Source organism: Clinocottus analis, unplaced genomic scaffold (assembly GCF_023055335.1).
Source record: "Clinocottus analis isolate CAN_PGR_092001 unplaced genomic scaffold, fCliAna1.0.p SCAF_19, whole genome shotgun sequence".
Taxonomy (NCBI): domain Eukaryota; kingdom Metazoa; phylum Chordata; class Actinopteri; order Perciformes; family Cottidae; genus Clinocottus; species Clinocottus analis.
This window is the reverse complement of record NW_027175920.1, coordinates 8,215,092-8,233,075: the sequence shown is the minus strand read 5'-3', so window position 1 is coordinate 8,233,075 and position 17,984 is coordinate 8,215,092. Positions and strand designations below refer to the sequence as shown.

General features: G+C 42.1%; 1 protein-coding gene across 1 annotated transcript; it reads left to right on the top strand.

Annotated features, from left to right (window-relative positions):
• The first annotated feature begins 4,819 nt into the window (after positions 1-4,819).
• Positions 4,820-17,808, top strand: LOC137789441 (transient receptor potential cation channel subfamily M member 4-like). The gene is made up of 28 exons (XM_068583038.1): positions 4,820-4,888; positions 6,138-6,199; positions 6,311-6,488; positions 6,810-6,990; positions 8,292-8,461; positions 8,642-8,816; positions 9,484-9,548; positions 9,684-9,917; positions 10,758-10,860; positions 10,962-11,083; positions 11,192-11,488; positions 11,607-11,708; positions 11,839-11,967; positions 12,174-12,303; positions 12,620-12,765; positions 13,178-13,290; positions 13,386-13,502; positions 13,661-13,710; positions 13,817-14,049; positions 14,222-14,337; positions 14,839-14,971; positions 15,252-15,426; positions 15,637-15,802; positions 15,912-16,093; positions 16,355-16,487; positions 16,587-16,659; positions 17,214-17,307; positions 17,451-17,808. The coding sequence occupies exons 1-28, from the start codon at positions 4,829-4,831 to the stop codon at positions 17,477-17,479; spliced, it is 3,768 nt and encodes a 1,255-aa protein (XP_068439139.1). The 5' UTR covers positions 4,820-4,828; the 3' UTR covers positions 17,480-17,808.
• Positions 17,809-17,984: the final 176 nt, after the last annotated feature.

The window sequence follows — 17,984 nt, the reverse complement described above, 5'->3', positions numbered from 1 at the left end:
GTGTATTTTAAAGTGTTTCCATTGAAAGTGAACTTTAAAATGTTACTCTTCTTATAAACTATACATGGTACCAACCTCCATGAGGTCAGCTGTGACAGATGACATCAAAGATATTGCTCAAATTCACATCTTCAGTTGTTGTTGTTTTTTCAACTGAGCGAGCCGACTTTCGGCTGTCGCACACGATGTACTGTAAAGATAAAAGACATGTTCACACACTTGTTGCAACGTGTCTTGAGAGCCATGAGAGATGAACCCCGTGAGAAGATGATATGCGAGTGACAGGCTTTCCTGGCAGGATGCTCACTCCTGTGCCCAGTGGGTAGAGGAAACAAGGCCGGGAGGTCTGAAGTAGCCGGCTGGTGGCTGCTGACTTACAACAACAGGATGCACACTACGTCAGCGAGAGTAGGAGAAAAGTCAGAGGAGTCCCGACAAAGTGTTCTCATGGAAGGAGATGCATAGTCCTTCAAGATGAATTAGAGGCCTTTGATGTAGGACATCAACAAGTCAGCGCTAGACTGATGACCCTCAGTGACCTCTAAAACCAGTGGAAGAAAACAATCGTTATTGACGAGAGCAATCCGGGACTATCTGTTTAACTCATCTTGACACAGACTAACATAATTACTTGCTGTCATAACGGCTGGGCCACAATATACTGCATGCAGCCTTAAGTCAACTGACCTTTGTGAGCTTTTAGGATCAATTAACTTGTCGGGTATCTGTCCATCCGGGGAGAGAGATCCTCCCCTGTTGCCCTCCTCAAGATTTCTTCCCTTTTTCCCCTGTGAAAGGGTTTTTTCTATTTTTTGAAGTTTTCCCTTATCCGATGTGAGGTCATGGGACAGGGATGTCGTGTACAGATTGTAAAGCCCTCGGAGGCAAATTTGTGTTTTGGGCTGTACAAAATACACTGAATTGAATTGTTTTGGACAGAGTCTGACTCCATGTTTTGTATGTTTGCTTATGGTATGTTATAAAGGCGTTAAAGAGAAGTTTTACAAACTTGGTAAATTAAAAATAATTGAATCTTCATGGTTTCTGGATTTTTCAATGAGGAAGGAAGAGTAGATCCATTTTTCATAAACCCCACATCAGACAGAAATTGGTATTTAAAGCAGATGTTTCTAAAAAGAAATGTTCCTACATTATTCCAAATGTCATAGCAGGGAGCAAATAAAGATCCTGATTGTGCTAAAGAGGGATGAAAAATACTAATACCTGTAACTCGGTATGCAACTAAATAGTCAGATCAAAATGCCCATCATAGTTTACCAAAGCCCATGGTGATGACACCACATTAAAGTAGGGATGTTTATCATTCTTGCCTGAAAAATGAATGAAACAATTAATCAATTACCAAAATATTTGCAAATACAATTTCTATTTGTTGACTTATTTAGTAATTGACTCATTGTATTAGTCCTATTGACAACGTGTACACTCTATTGTAGTATGCATTTATTTGGGTTTAAAATATTTAAAATAAGCTCCTGTTTTTGACAGAAATCACCATTCTGTTCAAAGCTCAGCAGCAGTAAATGAACAGGAACTGTTCACCAAGTGACTTTGCTTTTTTTTGCCATGCAATCTCTGCTGTCATGCAAGTTGTAACCTCATTAGAGGAGTTATTCGGTGTAAACCCTTTCTTTATTGTTTGTAAAATCACAAGACTGCCTTATCATTTCATTGCTAATGCGTGCTCGCACACCATTGATGACTCAGTGCACTACTCTGACAACACAACCTGCCCAGATGGTTTCACAGGAAAGGTACACAATGGACTCCTGGGGGGGAAGTTGTGATTCACAGAAAGGGAGCGAGGCAGGGAGAGTGGAGCGTGAAAAAACGAGACATTGCCTCCCCACAGATTAACTGTATTATTAAGTTAAAGAATTATAGTTGATTTCCTACATGACAGAATGGCCATGTGCCAAACCTGAAAAGTTCATCATTTCAGATTGCTAACAGAGCTTTAAGCCATGGCTGCTGCAATTGTATCAGGTAATCTGTCAAATGTAATTATTTTAATTTCTTATGTATCTTTGAGGAAAGTTACACCACCAAGACATTGTTTTTGAAACACTTTGTGTGAGGGGATGTGAGTGAAGGACATTTCAGGAATAAACACGGTGACGGCAAAAGTGACTCAAGGGAAAAAGGCACAGGAAAAATGAAGCGATAAAGAAAAGCCTGGAGGAGAATTGAGGTTATTTTAGGCCCACTGGGCTTCCTGCAGGTGATGGAAATGAAAGAACGATTTCTAGAACAATTGCTCAGCAGCACATGGAGAGATGGAGGAGAGGGATGGAGGAGGATGTGGATGAGGGGGACAGGGGCAAGGGGGGATGGGGGTCTGTGAAGCAAAGAGTAAATATCAAGAATCAACGTAAACATCAGCGAAGGTACAAGGTCAGTTTATGTATGAGTGGATTGTTGAGCTTGGACGCTGTTGTTGAAAGGTGTTTTTTTTTTTTTCCAGCGTCACATCTCTTGTAAATAAAGCATAAAACTGCCACTACAACCAATTAATCACAAGTGTGGGAGTCGGTCTGAAAGTGTAATGACTACGTTCCAGACACACCCCCTCACTCACTCCTGCGCACTATAAAGGACCAGAAGGCGAGAGGGGTGACAGACTTGGGCATCCAACAATCAGCAAGAGATTTCGAATGGTTTCCTCAAAAAGCCAAAGCAGGTTTTGGAATTTTCTTGGCAGTAAGTTTCATGTTTATGTTCTTTTTGACAGATCTTTAATTGTATCATTTCTTTTCTGAAAATCTTCTGTCTGTATTAAGTGTGCCTTATGTTGAGTTGTACAGACCATTTGTTAGGATTCACTGTGGTCAGGACAGGATGTTTTTCCTCAGCATCACTCATTGGTTTTTCTGCCACAGGCCAGTGCGGTATGGAGATAGTCGTTCTGCTGCTGTTGACTGTGCCTTTGAGTGCTGCCACACCACTTAGACCAACTCACAGGTCAGTGAAAAGCATCAGTAAATATACTGCCACTGATAGGCGAGGAATATTGACAGTTTACTGATGATATGTCTCTATAAAAACAAAGCATTTCTGAAGAAAAAATATATATATATAGAAAAGCTGGGCTACCTAATTTATCAATATATTAAAGTATTGAACATCTGAGTAGTTGTTTGGTTCATGAGATGTCTATATTACTAAATACCTTTTTCCCCACAGGTCAGACGCAGACATTGTCCTCCCAGGCGACACTGTCCAGGCTTCAGAGGTGAAAAGGACGGAGAACACACCGGAGCAGCATGCTCAATCCCTGAAGATCATCCCATTTCACTCAGAAGACAAACATCTCAACCTGGAGGCTCTGAAACACAGGTACAAAAGAGCAGATGCTTTCACAATATATAGCACACGTTATTAACCATTACAAGGATGAGTTCACAACACTAACTTTCTTATATGATATCACATGTTAAAGCACTGTTGTAGGTCACTGATGCAGGATTCATGCGAAATGCATACTGCAGTTTATTTCGGTTTTGCTAACTATGACTGTTAACAAATGAAATTGTAGGTTTTTGATTTCTTTAAATACTAGACATTATTTTGCAAATGTATGTGATGTTTTAGGCCCACAATGATTTTGTACCCCTCTTCTGCTTCGTCACCATTACCACCAGCATGGCAGTGAAATTACGTCTGCGGCGTGCAGTCCAGCGTGGATGCCAGCTCGGGACGTGCCAGCTTCACAACCTGGCCAACACTTTATACCAGATCAGGAAAAAAAATGGAACAGATGAGTCGAAAAAGGCCAATGACCCGCACGGATTCGGCAGATAGCCGCCAAGAGGAATGATGGCGCCTAAGGACTAAGGAAGTGGAGAGTTCTCACCATTTCTCTATCTATTTACACCAAATATCTTTATAAATGTTCTGAATGACTGGTACTTATTATGGATGTATGCTCCCACATACAACGTGGCTATGTTATTACTGTGTGAAATGCTTTATCATATCAGTTTTTAAAACACAAGTTCCTCAATATTTAAATGAATTGTACAATAAATATTTAATATAAACAACCGTGCGGAGTTACAGTTTTTGCATACCTGTACTAATCTGAAAGGCACTCTAAGAGACTGGTGCGTATCTCCCAAGGGTTAAAGCAGTGGGGCTTTTTACAAGAAGGCATAAGGGTCACGAGTATTATTCTTAGAATCAGGACATTTACAAAAGTACATTTTACTGTTACTTCCTCCTAATACATTCTGATGTGCAAAAGTATCAGACTTCCACTGTCCATGATGGGTCTGATCGAAGCACCTGCCCCACTTGCATGGTGTAAAGCCAGAACTGACTTTGCATTATTTTTAGGCAACCTTGACAAGCGTGTCAGTTGTCCCGTCAGCTACTAGTGGTGTCAAATATGTGTCATCAATAGCCAAGAGCATTTCCTTTCTAACTTCCCCACAGCTGATGTCACTCACCTGAAGATTGGGATCTCAACAGTGAAATGAACTCGTGTTTTAAGAGGTTTATAATCAGCAGCTCACACCCCAGGTAATACACACATGTGGTTTTGACTGGCCCCTCCTATTTTCAGAGACTCGAGGACAGTGTTTTCAAAGTCACAATCTCACCTGTGTGGCGAGTACCTGCACCTGGGTTCCGCCTCGATTGCTCTGAAACTATTGGAAATTAGTTTTCGGTATAGTTTCAGGATTGTATAGATACCGCAATCCTGTAAATAAGGCCATTCTTTAGAAAATGGTCAAAAATAAAAATTGAATTATTTTTATGCAGGCAGGGATCTGTCAGTCGAACCAGAAAAGGAAACAAACGAAACATGAGAGACACCGGAGAAGGAGTGGACGGAGACAGGCTCGGTAAATCGGAGAAGGACCAGGTGGGTAGGCTTTCAATTAAACTGCTCTGCTCCCGGCGTGATGGCGACTAACTACTGAAGTTTAACGAAACAGTAGTCCACGAAGTGGAAGTTGTGCTAAAAGTTGCGGCTGCCTGTTAGTCCCCGAGGCTCCGAGGCGCGATGCACGAGCGTCCCGTCCTCCCCGGCGGCCCGCGCGCAGCAGCTGCTCGCCCCGTCATGTGACGCTCTTTCTCTCGGTAAACTGTAGTGTTACGGCCGCGTGAGCAAACACACGCACACACACGCAGTAGTTTGTCCCACTTGTAGGTCAGCTAGTGCAACTTCTCGTGTCTGTGGACTCTGTGGAAGTTCCTCGTCAGCCGGTGGAAGTTAAGCAGGAAATGCACAATCGGCTGTCGCACAATAAGCCAACAACAATGACGGCTAATTCCGGAGAAGCGACAAGAACTGGAGGAAAACGGCTTCAGTGAGCCATTTTCTAACTAAAAGTACTTAAAATGTACTTCAAAGTAACGTTAACTCGGACTGTAAAACAAAGACGAGAGCGCCCACTGTTGTCCTGTGTGTGTGTGTGTGTGTGTGTGTGTGTGTGTGTGTGTGTGTGTGTGTGTGTGTGTGTGCTGCCCAGCCTTGTTTCACCGTCTTCACGTAAACTACATTTAAACCGGATAATAACTTGTGTGGGTTTAGGCTTGCAGCTAAATCTGGAACAAACGTTGCTCAGTGGCACAACTTAATGGGACGGAGCCATCCTTTGGCAGTTAAACGTGTGATTTAAAAAAAAACTACGTGTCAATGTCCTGTGAGACCGACGTATTCACGTTATGTCATAGCTGCATGCCAATTATGGACTAAAACTAATTTCTTTATAGGCAGGTTTAAATTCAAAGTTGTAAAGACAGTCCAGGCTAGTTTCAAGAGTCCAGTTTAACTCTGTAGCTTGTGCTGCAGATTGTGCTGTGTGTACTGAACATACCTGTGTACAGTTGTGACACACACACACACACACACACACACACACACACACACACACACACACACACACACACACACACACAACCCCATGTCAGAAGTCACAGCCAGGTGTTTAGGTTTAGTCCCACCAGCTCATCTTTCTCCCCGAGCCAACGTTTCTCATTTTACGGTTTTCTACAACGTTGCAGCCTCATGAATTCCAAGCACATGAGGGTAAAGAGTGGCTCTGAACTTTAAATGAAACGGTCTGTATATAATTTGTCTGTTTTAACCTGTTGAACATTATTTGCAGAGTTGGATTCCCAGAATCATCAAGAAAAGAGTGTGCACAACCTTTGTGGAAGATTCTTTCAGGTACTGTGTAGTTTGTGCAGCACATTCCTCTGTGATAGTGGTGTCTACGTACTGTGGCGATGCGTCAGGATGATCATGTTTTAACATGCATTATCCTCCCGGCTCTCTCAGTAATGGCGCACTGTGTCAGTGTGGGGGTGAAAGGGATGCCCATGGCTCTGTGGCTCTCGGGGACTTTTTCAGCACGGCGATTGTCAACCACTGGGACAGCGCCCAGCACTCCTCTGAATACCCGACGGATGCCTTTGGAGAGTTGCAGTTCGCAGGAGCCAGCAAGAGGCATAGCTATGTGCGTGGTAACATGCTTTATCTCTCAGAGTTTGTCTGTCCAGCTTCAAAGCCAAATATTGATTTAAACACACCAAGCTCTGTAGTCGGTGCTTTGCTTTTCCTAATCTTTATCCTCCTGCTGCACCTGAGTAAACAAGCACAATGCACAAAGCAATCATATGTGCACTTTCAAACTAATAATTACTAACTAATAATATAATAACTAATAATGTAGAATGTGTTTTGATACTGAAGTTTAGTCACAGGTTGTCTACAGATTAAATACATTTGGTCCTGTTTAGTCAATCAAATGTCCATTTTTGTCTGTTGTGGTTATTAGTTCCTGCGTCTGTCATGGGACACCACGCCATCTATGGTCTACACCCTGATGACCGCTCATTGGGGTCTTCCTTCGCCTAACCTGGTGGTTTCTATAGTGGGCGGAGAAGGCAGGACAAAAGTGAAGACTTGGGTACGGGAGGTCTTGAGGCAGGGACTGGTGAAAGCCTCACAAAGCACAGGTAAACCTATTATTAAAACACCACTTCAAACACTGCTATGAAGGTGGGTGATAGGTCACATGCCAGTTACAAGCATTGTGAAACCCATATGGACTGTTTGCAATATCACTCTAATATCCTTATACAGAAATATTTGGTGTTGAGAGATGTTGTACTCCTCAAAATGGGATTGTTGCGACAGTAGATAGTGCTTTTTTTTTCCAGTCTGCACCATCAGATCTGCAGAAGAGTGTTACTACAGCTAGCCACAGTAGCTCTAGGAGGCTCTTTGTTTCATAAAGGGAAAATGCTAATTTGAGCAACGACTTGACCTATTGGTTATTTCATTCATCCATTTCCCGTGGCTTGTTCAGGTTGTGGTGATATTATTAAATATATCACCTGAAATGTGAAAGTGTAATTCTTGGCCACATTGTCTTACTGGTTTTCCCTCATACTTGCATATTTACCTACTATACTGTAAAACAAATGGCATTGTATGGTATATTAAATAGTCTTAAATTATCTTGATTAACCCTGCAGAAAGCTTGAAAGTTGTCACTGGTGCTTTGGTCTCTTTGAGGCTATGTCACCCGCTTTATACCATCGTTTCATTTTGGTCTTTTGTAACTGACGAGTGCTCACTATGAACCCTGGAGCTTTTACTGGCGCAGGATTGTCTCCTGCATTTCTTTTTAAGTTTAGGACCTTTTCCATTTTATTTACCTGTATCCAAACCTTTTAGATATAAAAGCGCATGTAGATATAAAAATAAATTGCTTTATAAATGATCAAAACAATGAATTTAATTTGACCAGTAGGTGCTACCTCCATGCTCGATGGCACGCTGAAGTGCACTAGTGGGTGAGAATAGCTGGAGTCAGGTTACAGACTGATGTGTTTTTCAGTTGTGTATATTTTTTGCTCTATCATGGATTTTCCAAGCAGATTAATAATGTGAAATTCTGAATCCAACTTATGTTTTCCTTTTTTTTAATTTTTTTTTTACAGGAAACGGTTGTTACAAAATGTAGTTGCATAACACTATACGACTCTCTGGGGTCCGATACTAATTTAAAACTCCAATGGCCATTTCCTCTAAACTGCTGTGCCAAGGGCAGGTGGGACTCGGCTGTACTGGTCTCTGGTCACCTGAGGTCACTTTAACAAGCTGTTCTCTCGTAGGCTTCAGATCGGAGAATAAGACTGTTGATGCACACTGGAGCTGGACAGTTCCAGATTTGAACTGCAAAACTGTCACGATACGACTGCCTCTTAAGAAGTTTCCACAATCAAACGTTTGCTCTTTCCACTGTAACCAGGAGCGTGGATCCTGACAGCAGGCTTGCGAGAAGGCGTCGGCAGGTGTGTTGGAGAGGCGGTGAGGGATCATGCCACCGCGGCCTCGTCGGTGTCCCTCAACAAGGTGGTGGCTCTGGGTATTGCTCCCTGGGGCCTGGTGCACAACCGTCAGCAGCTGGTCAACCCTCAGGTTGTACAAACGCTCACATACTGTGTTTGCAGCTTGAATTGTACCCCACAAAAAATGTCTTGTTCACTTTTATTGTGCACACTAGGAATATCTTGGGATCCACCGAATGCAGGCCTCTAATGCACCACAGGTATTTGAAAACACCCAGCTATATCATATGCCTGGTTGTTGCTCTTGCAGGGCAGCTTTCCTGCTAAGTACTACGTTCAGAACATGTCCCGGGACTCCTGCTGCCTGGACAACAACTACCAGGCCTTTCTGCTGGTGGACGATGGGAGTGTGGGACGCAGAGGAGAGACGGGGTTCAGAGCCAAACTGGAGGACTACATCTCCCACCAGCGCACAGGCATCTGGGGTGAGACATGTGAAATATGATGTTTTGTGTAGGAATAGAGGAAATGTTTGTCATTGCCTCACAGAAAATAGGACGCTTATGACTAAAGTAAGCAGTCCAAAACATTTTTCCCTGTTTTTTTTGTTTTTGTTCCTTCATCTGAGTCGCTGGAAAAAGTTGATATAGGAAACACAGTGAATAATAACACATCTTAGCTGATTTTGCCTTATTTAAATAGAAGATCTATTACATTTTCAGGGCCCCATGTACAAATATTCTAACAATGCATTTATTTGTGTTCACTGTATGTTAGAAAAGCTGAGAGATGTCTACAGAGTACAATGCTCTTACAACCTTAAACAATGATTTCAAGCTATTCGGGCCTCTTGTGGTAATCTTTTTGTAATGTATGTGACGATAGGACGATCCTCTGGTATCCGCTGGATGAAAGCTATTGCGTGCCACTGCAAGTATTTGAGATCCAACTATTCAACGTGTAAAGTTAAGCAGAGATTTGTCCAAAATGTGACCGGATGCTGTTTTTGTGTTCTTTCAAGCACTAAACGGTTGTACTACAAGACAAATATGCAGATGGTTTGTCTGCAAACATAAGCGGAGTGTCTTCATTAAAGAGACTTCATCAATGTTCTGCAGGAATTAACTGTAAACATTTTTTGTATTTCTGTAGGCAGCGGCAGCATTGACATTCCTGTCCTGTGTATGCTGATATCAGGGGAAGCAAGCATGCTGGAGGTACAGATGCTGCTTTGTATGTTGGTTGATTGTCAAAAAGAAGCTATTAAATAAAAATGTACAGTTTTTTTTAAAATTTGTATTATGCCTTTTTGTTCTGTAAAGCAATCTCTCTTTTTCCCTATTTTCTCCCAGAGAGTCGATCTTTCTCTTAAGAAGTCCATGCCCTGGCTGGTGCTGGCTGGCTCGGGAGGCCTGGCCGACTTCTTGAGCGACATGTTGGACAACCTGTCATCAGCCACGGTGGTACAGTCATCCGGCGAGGGAGATGGCGAAGCCGGTCCCAGCGTGGATTTGAAAGACAAAGTTGCAGAACGGGTTAAAAAGCACTTCCCCTCTGAAGCCGAGTCGGACAAACTCGTTGAGCGGGTAAGTGCTGTGGACGCTGCCTTGTGACGTCATTGTGTGGCTTTCGACACTCAGAACAGGAAGAAGCTGTTAATTAAGCAGCCACGGGGTTAGATCGCCATGATGTTTAACTTTGATATTCATGTTCTCAGTTTCCAAATGTTCTTGTTGACATCTTTTTTAAATTTTTGTACAATGGTCGGGATTCCAATGTTGTTCTCACAGGATACTTCACAACATAGTGGGCAGATTGCCAATAAACCTTCTGTGCAGCGTTTATGCTCCCAAGTGGACAAAGCCTTTCTTTCTTTCTTCGGCCTCATCCCTCTGGGAAAGCTCACATGTTTAGCCTCACTGTTACTCCCGAGGTTCTCCAGCAGAATTATCAGTTTGTTGCTTACGTCATCAATCACGTTATAGTTGTGGCATGTAATAAACATTTATTGAGCCTCCACTGGGCCTGCAGACTTCAAACTACTCGCTGTCTCAGTTTGTCCCACATTCCTGAAACATTTTGCAGTTGTTCTTGCGCCTTTTTATGATCCGCTCACTCACAAGCAGCGGTTTGGAAGTCAGTTTTAGTTTACAGGTGGCAGAATTTGATTATTGTTGTAACTAAATAAACTCTAAAAGTGATCGGCTGCATTGTGTGAGGACATCTGTTGTCAAACTCAATCTTATAAGCTAGAAAATGGGACTTTCTAGAAAATTGACAGAATGCAATGTAAAAAGCAGCGAGTGTCTTTGCTCGCTCTTTTTTTATGAATGGAAGTGACAACAATACATGTCAGCATCGCTACACACTCTCCTCACAGCTGCAGCTTCAACATGATAAAAATAAGTCCTCTTTTGGGTCTCCAGGCTCTGAGCATCTACCAGAACAGAGACTTCATTACTATCTACCATGGAGAGCAGGAGGGCCCAAATGACTTTGATACAGTCCTGCTCAAAGCATTGGTCGGAGGTAGATCCAGTTCATTTACATTTTGGAAATTGCTGTTTTTATGTGGCAACATGTTTTGATTGTGATGCTTGTGTGCGTGTGATTTTTTTGCTTTTTTTTAGCGAGTAAGCATCGTTCGTCAGCTATTGCCAGCCCTTACAATGAAGAGCTGAATCTAGCGGTCACATGGAACAGGGTTGACATTGCCAAGAGTGAACTCTTCAACGGAGACATCCATTGGCGGGTGAGGAGGAAAATACTACCACTACCTAACTCTAAAGTAGACGCCTTATCTGTAGTACCACTTTTAGCCCAGTTGTATTGACCTTGTATTAAACCTTTAATCAAATAGTATGAAGACTTGGAAGACTCCATGACGGATGCCCTGATCAACGACAAGCCTCAGTTTGTGCGTCTTTTCACTGAGAACGGCCTCAATATTCTGGACTACCTGACTTACGGCAGGCTGGAAAGTCTTTATCGCTCAGTGGCCGATGGCACGGTGCTTTACCATCTACTTCAGCGCCGTCTAGTGGAGCGATTAGGAACTGCAGCATGTGCGCCAACCTCAAACCAACAGGACTCGGCCTCCAAAGTGGCAGCAGAGAACATCCAGTGTGGCCCAGGAAGGGAGATTAGCCTTTTTGAGGTTGGATTTTTCTGTCACGAAACATATTGAGTACAAAAAACAATAAAAACAATGTCAAGAAAACTTGTGTTGAGACCAACACTTATTTGTTTGTTACCCTACCCTCTTGTTTTTTCAGGTTGCAAGGGTCCTGGAGCTGTTATTGGGTGACATTTGCCAGCCATTTTACTACGATGCTTTGGGCTTAGAACAGATCTCATCCAAAAGGAGAGCACTTAGGGTACTTTTACATTTTCTTATGACACAATGTCCATGAAAGCTAATAAGCTACTGACAAGCCACCTGTCTGTCACTGTAGCGCTCTCTGTCAATCTGATGCTTCCTCCCCTGCTTCTTTTTATCCATCTCAGCATGCCAGTAAGTTGCTCCGGGGAGACTGCCTTTATCGGGAAAAGCGCTGTCTCTTCCCCTGGGCTTCGCTTTTCATCTGGGCCGTCCTCCAGAACCGCAGCGAGATGGCCACTTTCTTCTGGGAGATGGTAAAACTTCTGAGAATCACAAAATCTCTCTCTAGGAGGCTGCAACCAGGCTCAGAACTGTGACCGCATTGGCACAAATACTTCTTTAACACAACTAGCTGAAAATAATGTACATGGACACCCTTTTCAATGCAAACTACGGTATCAGTAGTAAAGAGCTTGAAAAAGAGCTTGTATGCCTTGACTTATTTTTCTCTCTGTCCAAGACAGGGGAGTCGGTGCTCAGTGCTCTGAGCGGCTGTAAGATTCTGAGGGAACTGTCCAAGCTGGAGGTTGAAGCGGAGAACAAACTGTCCATGAAAGAGCTGGCCCAGAGGTTTGAGAACCTGGCACATGGTGAGAGCACGAACATACAACACGCCATCAACTAATGTTCAATTAAACAACAGCGGATTTAATTGTTCTTGTGTTGTTTGTCCTCTCCTTATTAATGAATTATGTTACATGAGTGATTTAGCTTTATGTTTGTTTGTTTTGTATACAAGTTGCTTGTGGTGATTGCAAGTTACTTCAATTCTTTAAATGAAGTAATGCTGTGCTTTATTCACATCCATTGTATGATGACTGTATTACTTGATCAATTGAATTGTGGTTTTCTGAGTGGTAACCATCCAACCAAACTCTTTCTGTACTTGTCTTTCCCTGATCTTAGACATGTTCAGCTCTTGCTATCGGAGCAATGAGAGTCGCTCTTTCACCCTACTGATTAGGAAGTCTCCAGTTTGGGGTGGTACCACCTGCCTCCAGATGGGAATGGGCGCTGACGCTCGGCTGTTCTTCAGCCATGACGGAGTACAGGTGTGTTGCTGTTTTCAAGCCTGTGTGACGGACAGTTAAAATACAACATTGGCACCAAGTCACTGACTTAATGTTAAAGTTCAACTGGTTATATTTATGCTTAGTCCCGTTTGACATGTTTACAACTGTAACTGGAGCTTGCTTTTCCGGATATCTAGACTAAAGCCTAATTTATTTTTCATATTATATATTTTATAAATAAAGTCTTTAATATTGAAATGCATGCTCTGTCAATCAATGCTGAATATTAAATGTGGAGCTTAAATAGTCTCTCTTTAAAAAGGAATTTCAGCACTTTATTAATATAATTAAGGAACAATGATATAATACTACACATACAACACAAGCCGCTTTCATATTAAGCTAAATACATTTGTAGCAGTTGGGGAAATAATTGTATTTTCTCCTCCAGAGTCTGTTGTCCCAGATCTGGTGGGGTGACATGAAGAGGAACACAGATGTGTGGAAGCTGCTGCTCACCTTCTTCTGCCCCGTCCTCTGCTACACCAACCTCATCGCCTTCAGGTAAAATGCACACGAGTATTTATTTTTTCCATTAGCATTCAGAGGATGACGATGTCAGGACTGATTCTTTGCTACAACAAACCCCACCACCACAGGAAACAAGAGGATCAGCATCAAGAGGAGGAGGAGAAGCCTAATGAGTTTGGGCCGGGCAAAGACAGCGACAGCCTCTATGGCACCACCGTCTTCTCTTTCTCGGACATCAAACACATGTAAAACAAAACATTTAAAAAACTTTGGTTTTTCAATTGGCAGATTTCTGCCTTTTATGACATGAATTTGATCAGTTTTGAATGAAACACTTTGTTTTATTATCTTTTTGATACATTTCTAGTGTTTTATGTGTAAAATGTGTCACTGTTTTTACCAGTGAAGCAGATGCACAAGGAACACTTTCTCCAAGGTCAGCAAACATTAAAGGTGAGTCCTCTTGAAATGCAGCGCTTCAAGAAAAGAAACCCAAGGAAATATCATTATCAGCCTGTATGTTTATCTATTAAACCACGTCCACGAACCCTCCTTACAGGCGTACCTCACAGACGACCAAAGCGCCCGTTCATAGTGTCAAGATGGCGTGAGTTCTGGTTCGCACCCGTCACTGCATTTTTGGGCAACGTGCTGATGTACTTCCTGTTCCTCCTGCTGTTTGCCTACGTGCTGTTGGTGGACTTCAAGCCTGCGCCGCCCTTAGGCCCGGCCATCACCGAGTATGTGCTGTACTTCTGGGTGTTCACCATCGTGTGTGAGGAGATCCGGGAGGTGAGTGTAGGGAGACATACTTAACAAAATATTACGCTTAATGCAGCCATTTTACACCAAACAGACTCAACGTAAAATGATTCACCCACTGAAAGAGCTTTTTAGTTTTGGGCGCTATATTTATAGCTGCGTTTCATTTATTGATCTGACGATTGGTGTTTTCTTTCCCAAGACATTCTTTTTGGGGGCGAAGACAATGCGTCAGAGGTTAAGAGTTTACATCCAGGATGTGTGGAACAAGTGTGACCTCACTGCCGTCGTGCTGTTCATTATTGGAGTAATCTGCAGGTAACTACGTAGTATAGACAGTATGTATTAGTACAGGATTATGCCTAAACCTTCCACACGTTTAGATTAATGTTCAGGGAGGTTTTCATAATGCAGAATCACAAAGTATGCACTTCCAAGGTTATTGTCCTTTTGGTGTTTTTAAGGCACTTGTTCTGATTGGCTTTGGCTCCTTAAAACCGGACAGTGTGTTACTTGTGTCATGTCACAGGGTGAATATAAGCACAGGTCAACCTAATTGAGTTGTATGTTTCTAATAGTTTGGGATGATTAAAGTATCAAGGAATCAAATACAGTTTGTTTGTTTTTTTCTGGACATAAATCAGTCACAGATAGGTCTTAACGGATCCATAAAACATCTAATTTATTCCTGTAAATTCACGTGTTTCCTCACGGCCATCCTGTGGTATTAAAATTCCTTCTGAGAATCTGGAGTCGTTTTTACATGTTGCCACTGGGTGGAGCCCTTCTAACAGCGTATATGCTTCACTCTGGTTTTAGGATGTTCCAATGGTCGTATGCATTTGGCCGGGACGTCCTGTGTGTGGACTACATGGTCTTCACCCTCCGTCTCATTCACATCTTTGCCATTCACAAACAGCTGGGACCAAAAATCATCATTGTTGGCAAGATGGTGAGCTTTTCATACGTTGGCATCAAACCATTACTTTGGTTCCCTTTTCGACTATACCTGAATAGAGAAAGTAGCACTTAAATGGCACTTATAGCACTTTGTAGTTGAACTTTCTTAAAGAAATTGTACTTTCTTGATTCATATTGTTCCGAGTTTGTACTCCTGGTTGACTTATTTTAAGTCGCTTTGGATAAAAGCGTCAGCTAAATGTGATGTAATGTTTCTTTAGCAAGAAGTTGGCATTATAATGACAGAAAGAAAACTATTTTCTTCTTTTCAGATGAAGGACGTCTTCTTCTTCCTGTTCTTCCTGATGGTGTGGCTCATGGCATACGGAGTAGCCAATCAGGCCTTGCTTTACTCCTATGACCCGAGCTTAGATCGCATCTTCCGCCGGGTTTTCTACAGGCCGTACTTGCACATCTTTGGACAGATTCCTGTGGAAGAGATGGATGGTAGATGTGTTAGTTTGTTTGTGTGTCATGCGTCTTGAGAAAAAAAATAAGTACGGTTGAAATGTACTGGATGTTTTACCACATCCGTTGCAGCTTTTTAAAATCACCACAGTAATACAAAATTCACTTTTATTTTAAAGTTATTGCAGAGATATATATATATTTATTTATTTTTTTATTTCCTTTTTTTTTATTTTGTGTCTTTCCCAGTGGGGAAGCAGTGGGACATGCCCTGCACAGACAACGTGACATTGATTGAGAACGGTTCTGAACCATGCAGGACTGAGTCTAGTAACTGGCTGGTGGTAATTTTGCTGATTGTTTATCTGCTGGTGACCAATATCCTGCTCATCAACCTGCTCATCGCCATGTTTAGGTACAGAGCAATGAGATCGGTGTCCATCAATCTGTTTCTAGCGAGCTTTACTGACGTGCCACAAGTTCTCTCTACAGCACTCTTTACTCTGCTCTCTCTGTCCACCCAGCTACACCTTCAATGAAGTGCAGGCTAACAGCGACATCTACTGGAAGTTCCAGCGCTACACCCTAATCGTTCAGTACCACTCCCGCCCTTCCCTGGCTCCTCCTTTCATCATCATCTCTCATATCAATCTCTTTATCAAAAGGATCATCCGCAAAGTCCCGTCTGTCAAGATCCACCACTTTGGTCAGTATTTGAACAGGAGTTTGGGAACTGGGGAAGGCAGTTCATGTTTGGTGCTGTTGGACTAAATGTCCATAATAAACTTTCAGCATATTGTAGTTCAAGTGGTACCCTATGATGGACCGATGTTTGGAAAGCAAAAGAAAAACAACAATTTGAAAATGCAGCCCCTCCTTTATTGTTGTTTTCCATAACGGCTTCACCTCAGCACCATGACTGAGTCGAATGATAACAAGGATTGAACATTGTTGCCTTTTCTATCAGTATTGCAGTTAAGAGGGAAAGCAGCCAACAAGCTAATGACATGGGAAACCATTCAGAAGGAGGACTTCTTGACCGCCCAGAACACAATCCAGAAAAGCAGCGACTCAGAGAGGCTCAAACGGATGTCTGTGAAGTGAGAACACCGTCCTCCACCAACACTGTAGCAGTTCAATTGATCCTTGTTTTTGTCTCTATAATTCTGAGGTAAATATCTCCTTTGTTTGTTTTTTAGAGTGGATGGTGTGCTTAAACATATGACTGAAAGCAGAGACTTTGACCACAGGCTGAGGGCTCTGGAGAATGAGGTAACTCTCGTCGAAGCATTTCACTGAGTTCATCACTCTGCACCATTTGTGTAGTTCTTATTGCATTATCACAACTAGAACACTACGATCTAATATTGAAATATGTATTTATGAATGTAAAATCACACATTTGTTCATCGTATAGTTTGCCATTTTGGGAAATACGCTTTTCTTGCTGAGTTAATGGTACAATCAATACATCTCATCACAACTGTACAACCTGCAACTGCTTAGCCCAGCTCAGCACGACGAGCAGGAAACAGGAGAACGGCTACTGTAAAAACAACTAACTTCTGTTATTTGGGCTATGTGCCAGAGTCGTTTCCTGTTGTCTGCTGGTTGTGCTAGTTAGTGCGCTTAACAGCTGGTGGTAACTGATTTTATAACCATTGGACAGAGTCAGGCTAACAGTTTCCCCCTGGTACCAGTCTTTATGCTAAGCTAAGCTAACTGGCTGCTTGTGGTTGCCTCATATTTAGCGAGCTGATTTTTAGAGTGAATAAGTGTATTTTCCAGAACGCTGAACTATTTTTGTCTGTCTCTCTCTCTCTCAGATGGAGTACTGCTCAAATGCTCTCAGCTGGATTGTTGATACTTTGGCACAAGGCAGCACATTTAAACCTCCTCGTCCTCCTCCTACATCTAGAGGTACAAATGAGAACATGCATGCATCTTCACAGAAACAATAAAAATGTTAGTTGCATGTTGCATTGTCATATCCAGTATGTAGTGTTTATTTTCCTCGACTCACTTGTCCCCTCACTTTCCATATTCTGCCTCTTCCTTCCCAGATTCCTTCCTCTCTTCCAATTCCACCTGATCCAGCGGTGGCGTTGCTCAGGGTCGGCAATATTTAATTGCTTTTAGTTTGGACACTCACCATTTTTACTTACGGTATTGTCTTTTACTACGTTCATCACAGGACTCAGTTACAGAACATGTTTACTGCAAAGAAAAAGTGTAGCAGCCATCTCTCGTTACAATATTGATTAAATGCAAAAGCTGATATGTTAAGTGTGCAATTAATTATATTTAAATGCCAAAGTCAAGTGTGTATTTATGATGTATCAGGATGTATTTTATGGATTATATTTGTCAATGCTATCTTGTCGTCTTTGCTGTAGTTTTAAGATTACTGCTGGATTTTTTTTTTTTTACGGTTTTATAGATTTTTACTGCTATATTGAAATATTTTTTTTCTTTTACAGAGGTTACATTCACTGCACATTACTGTTTGAATAATTTTGTGTTCTGTTACTTTCTGTAAATGTTAAGCCATGTATTTGTAATGCCACATTACTTCTGTTCAATAAATGGTATATGCA

Bases quoted from the DNA above. Each gene is read 5' to 3' on its own strand.
- LOC137789441 (XM_068583038.1), top strand. From the start codon at position 4,829: ATGAGAGACACCGGAGAAGGAGTGGACGGAGACAGGCTCGGTAAATCG. The intron at 11,084-11,191 runs GTGAGGAGGAAA...TTAATCAAATAG, and splicing joins ACGGAGACATCCATTGGCGG to TATGAAGACTTGGAAGACTC. The intron at 11,709-11,838 runs GTACTTTTACAT...TATCCATCTCAG, and splicing joins CCAAAAGGAGAGCACTTAGG to CATGCCAGTAAGTTGCTCCG.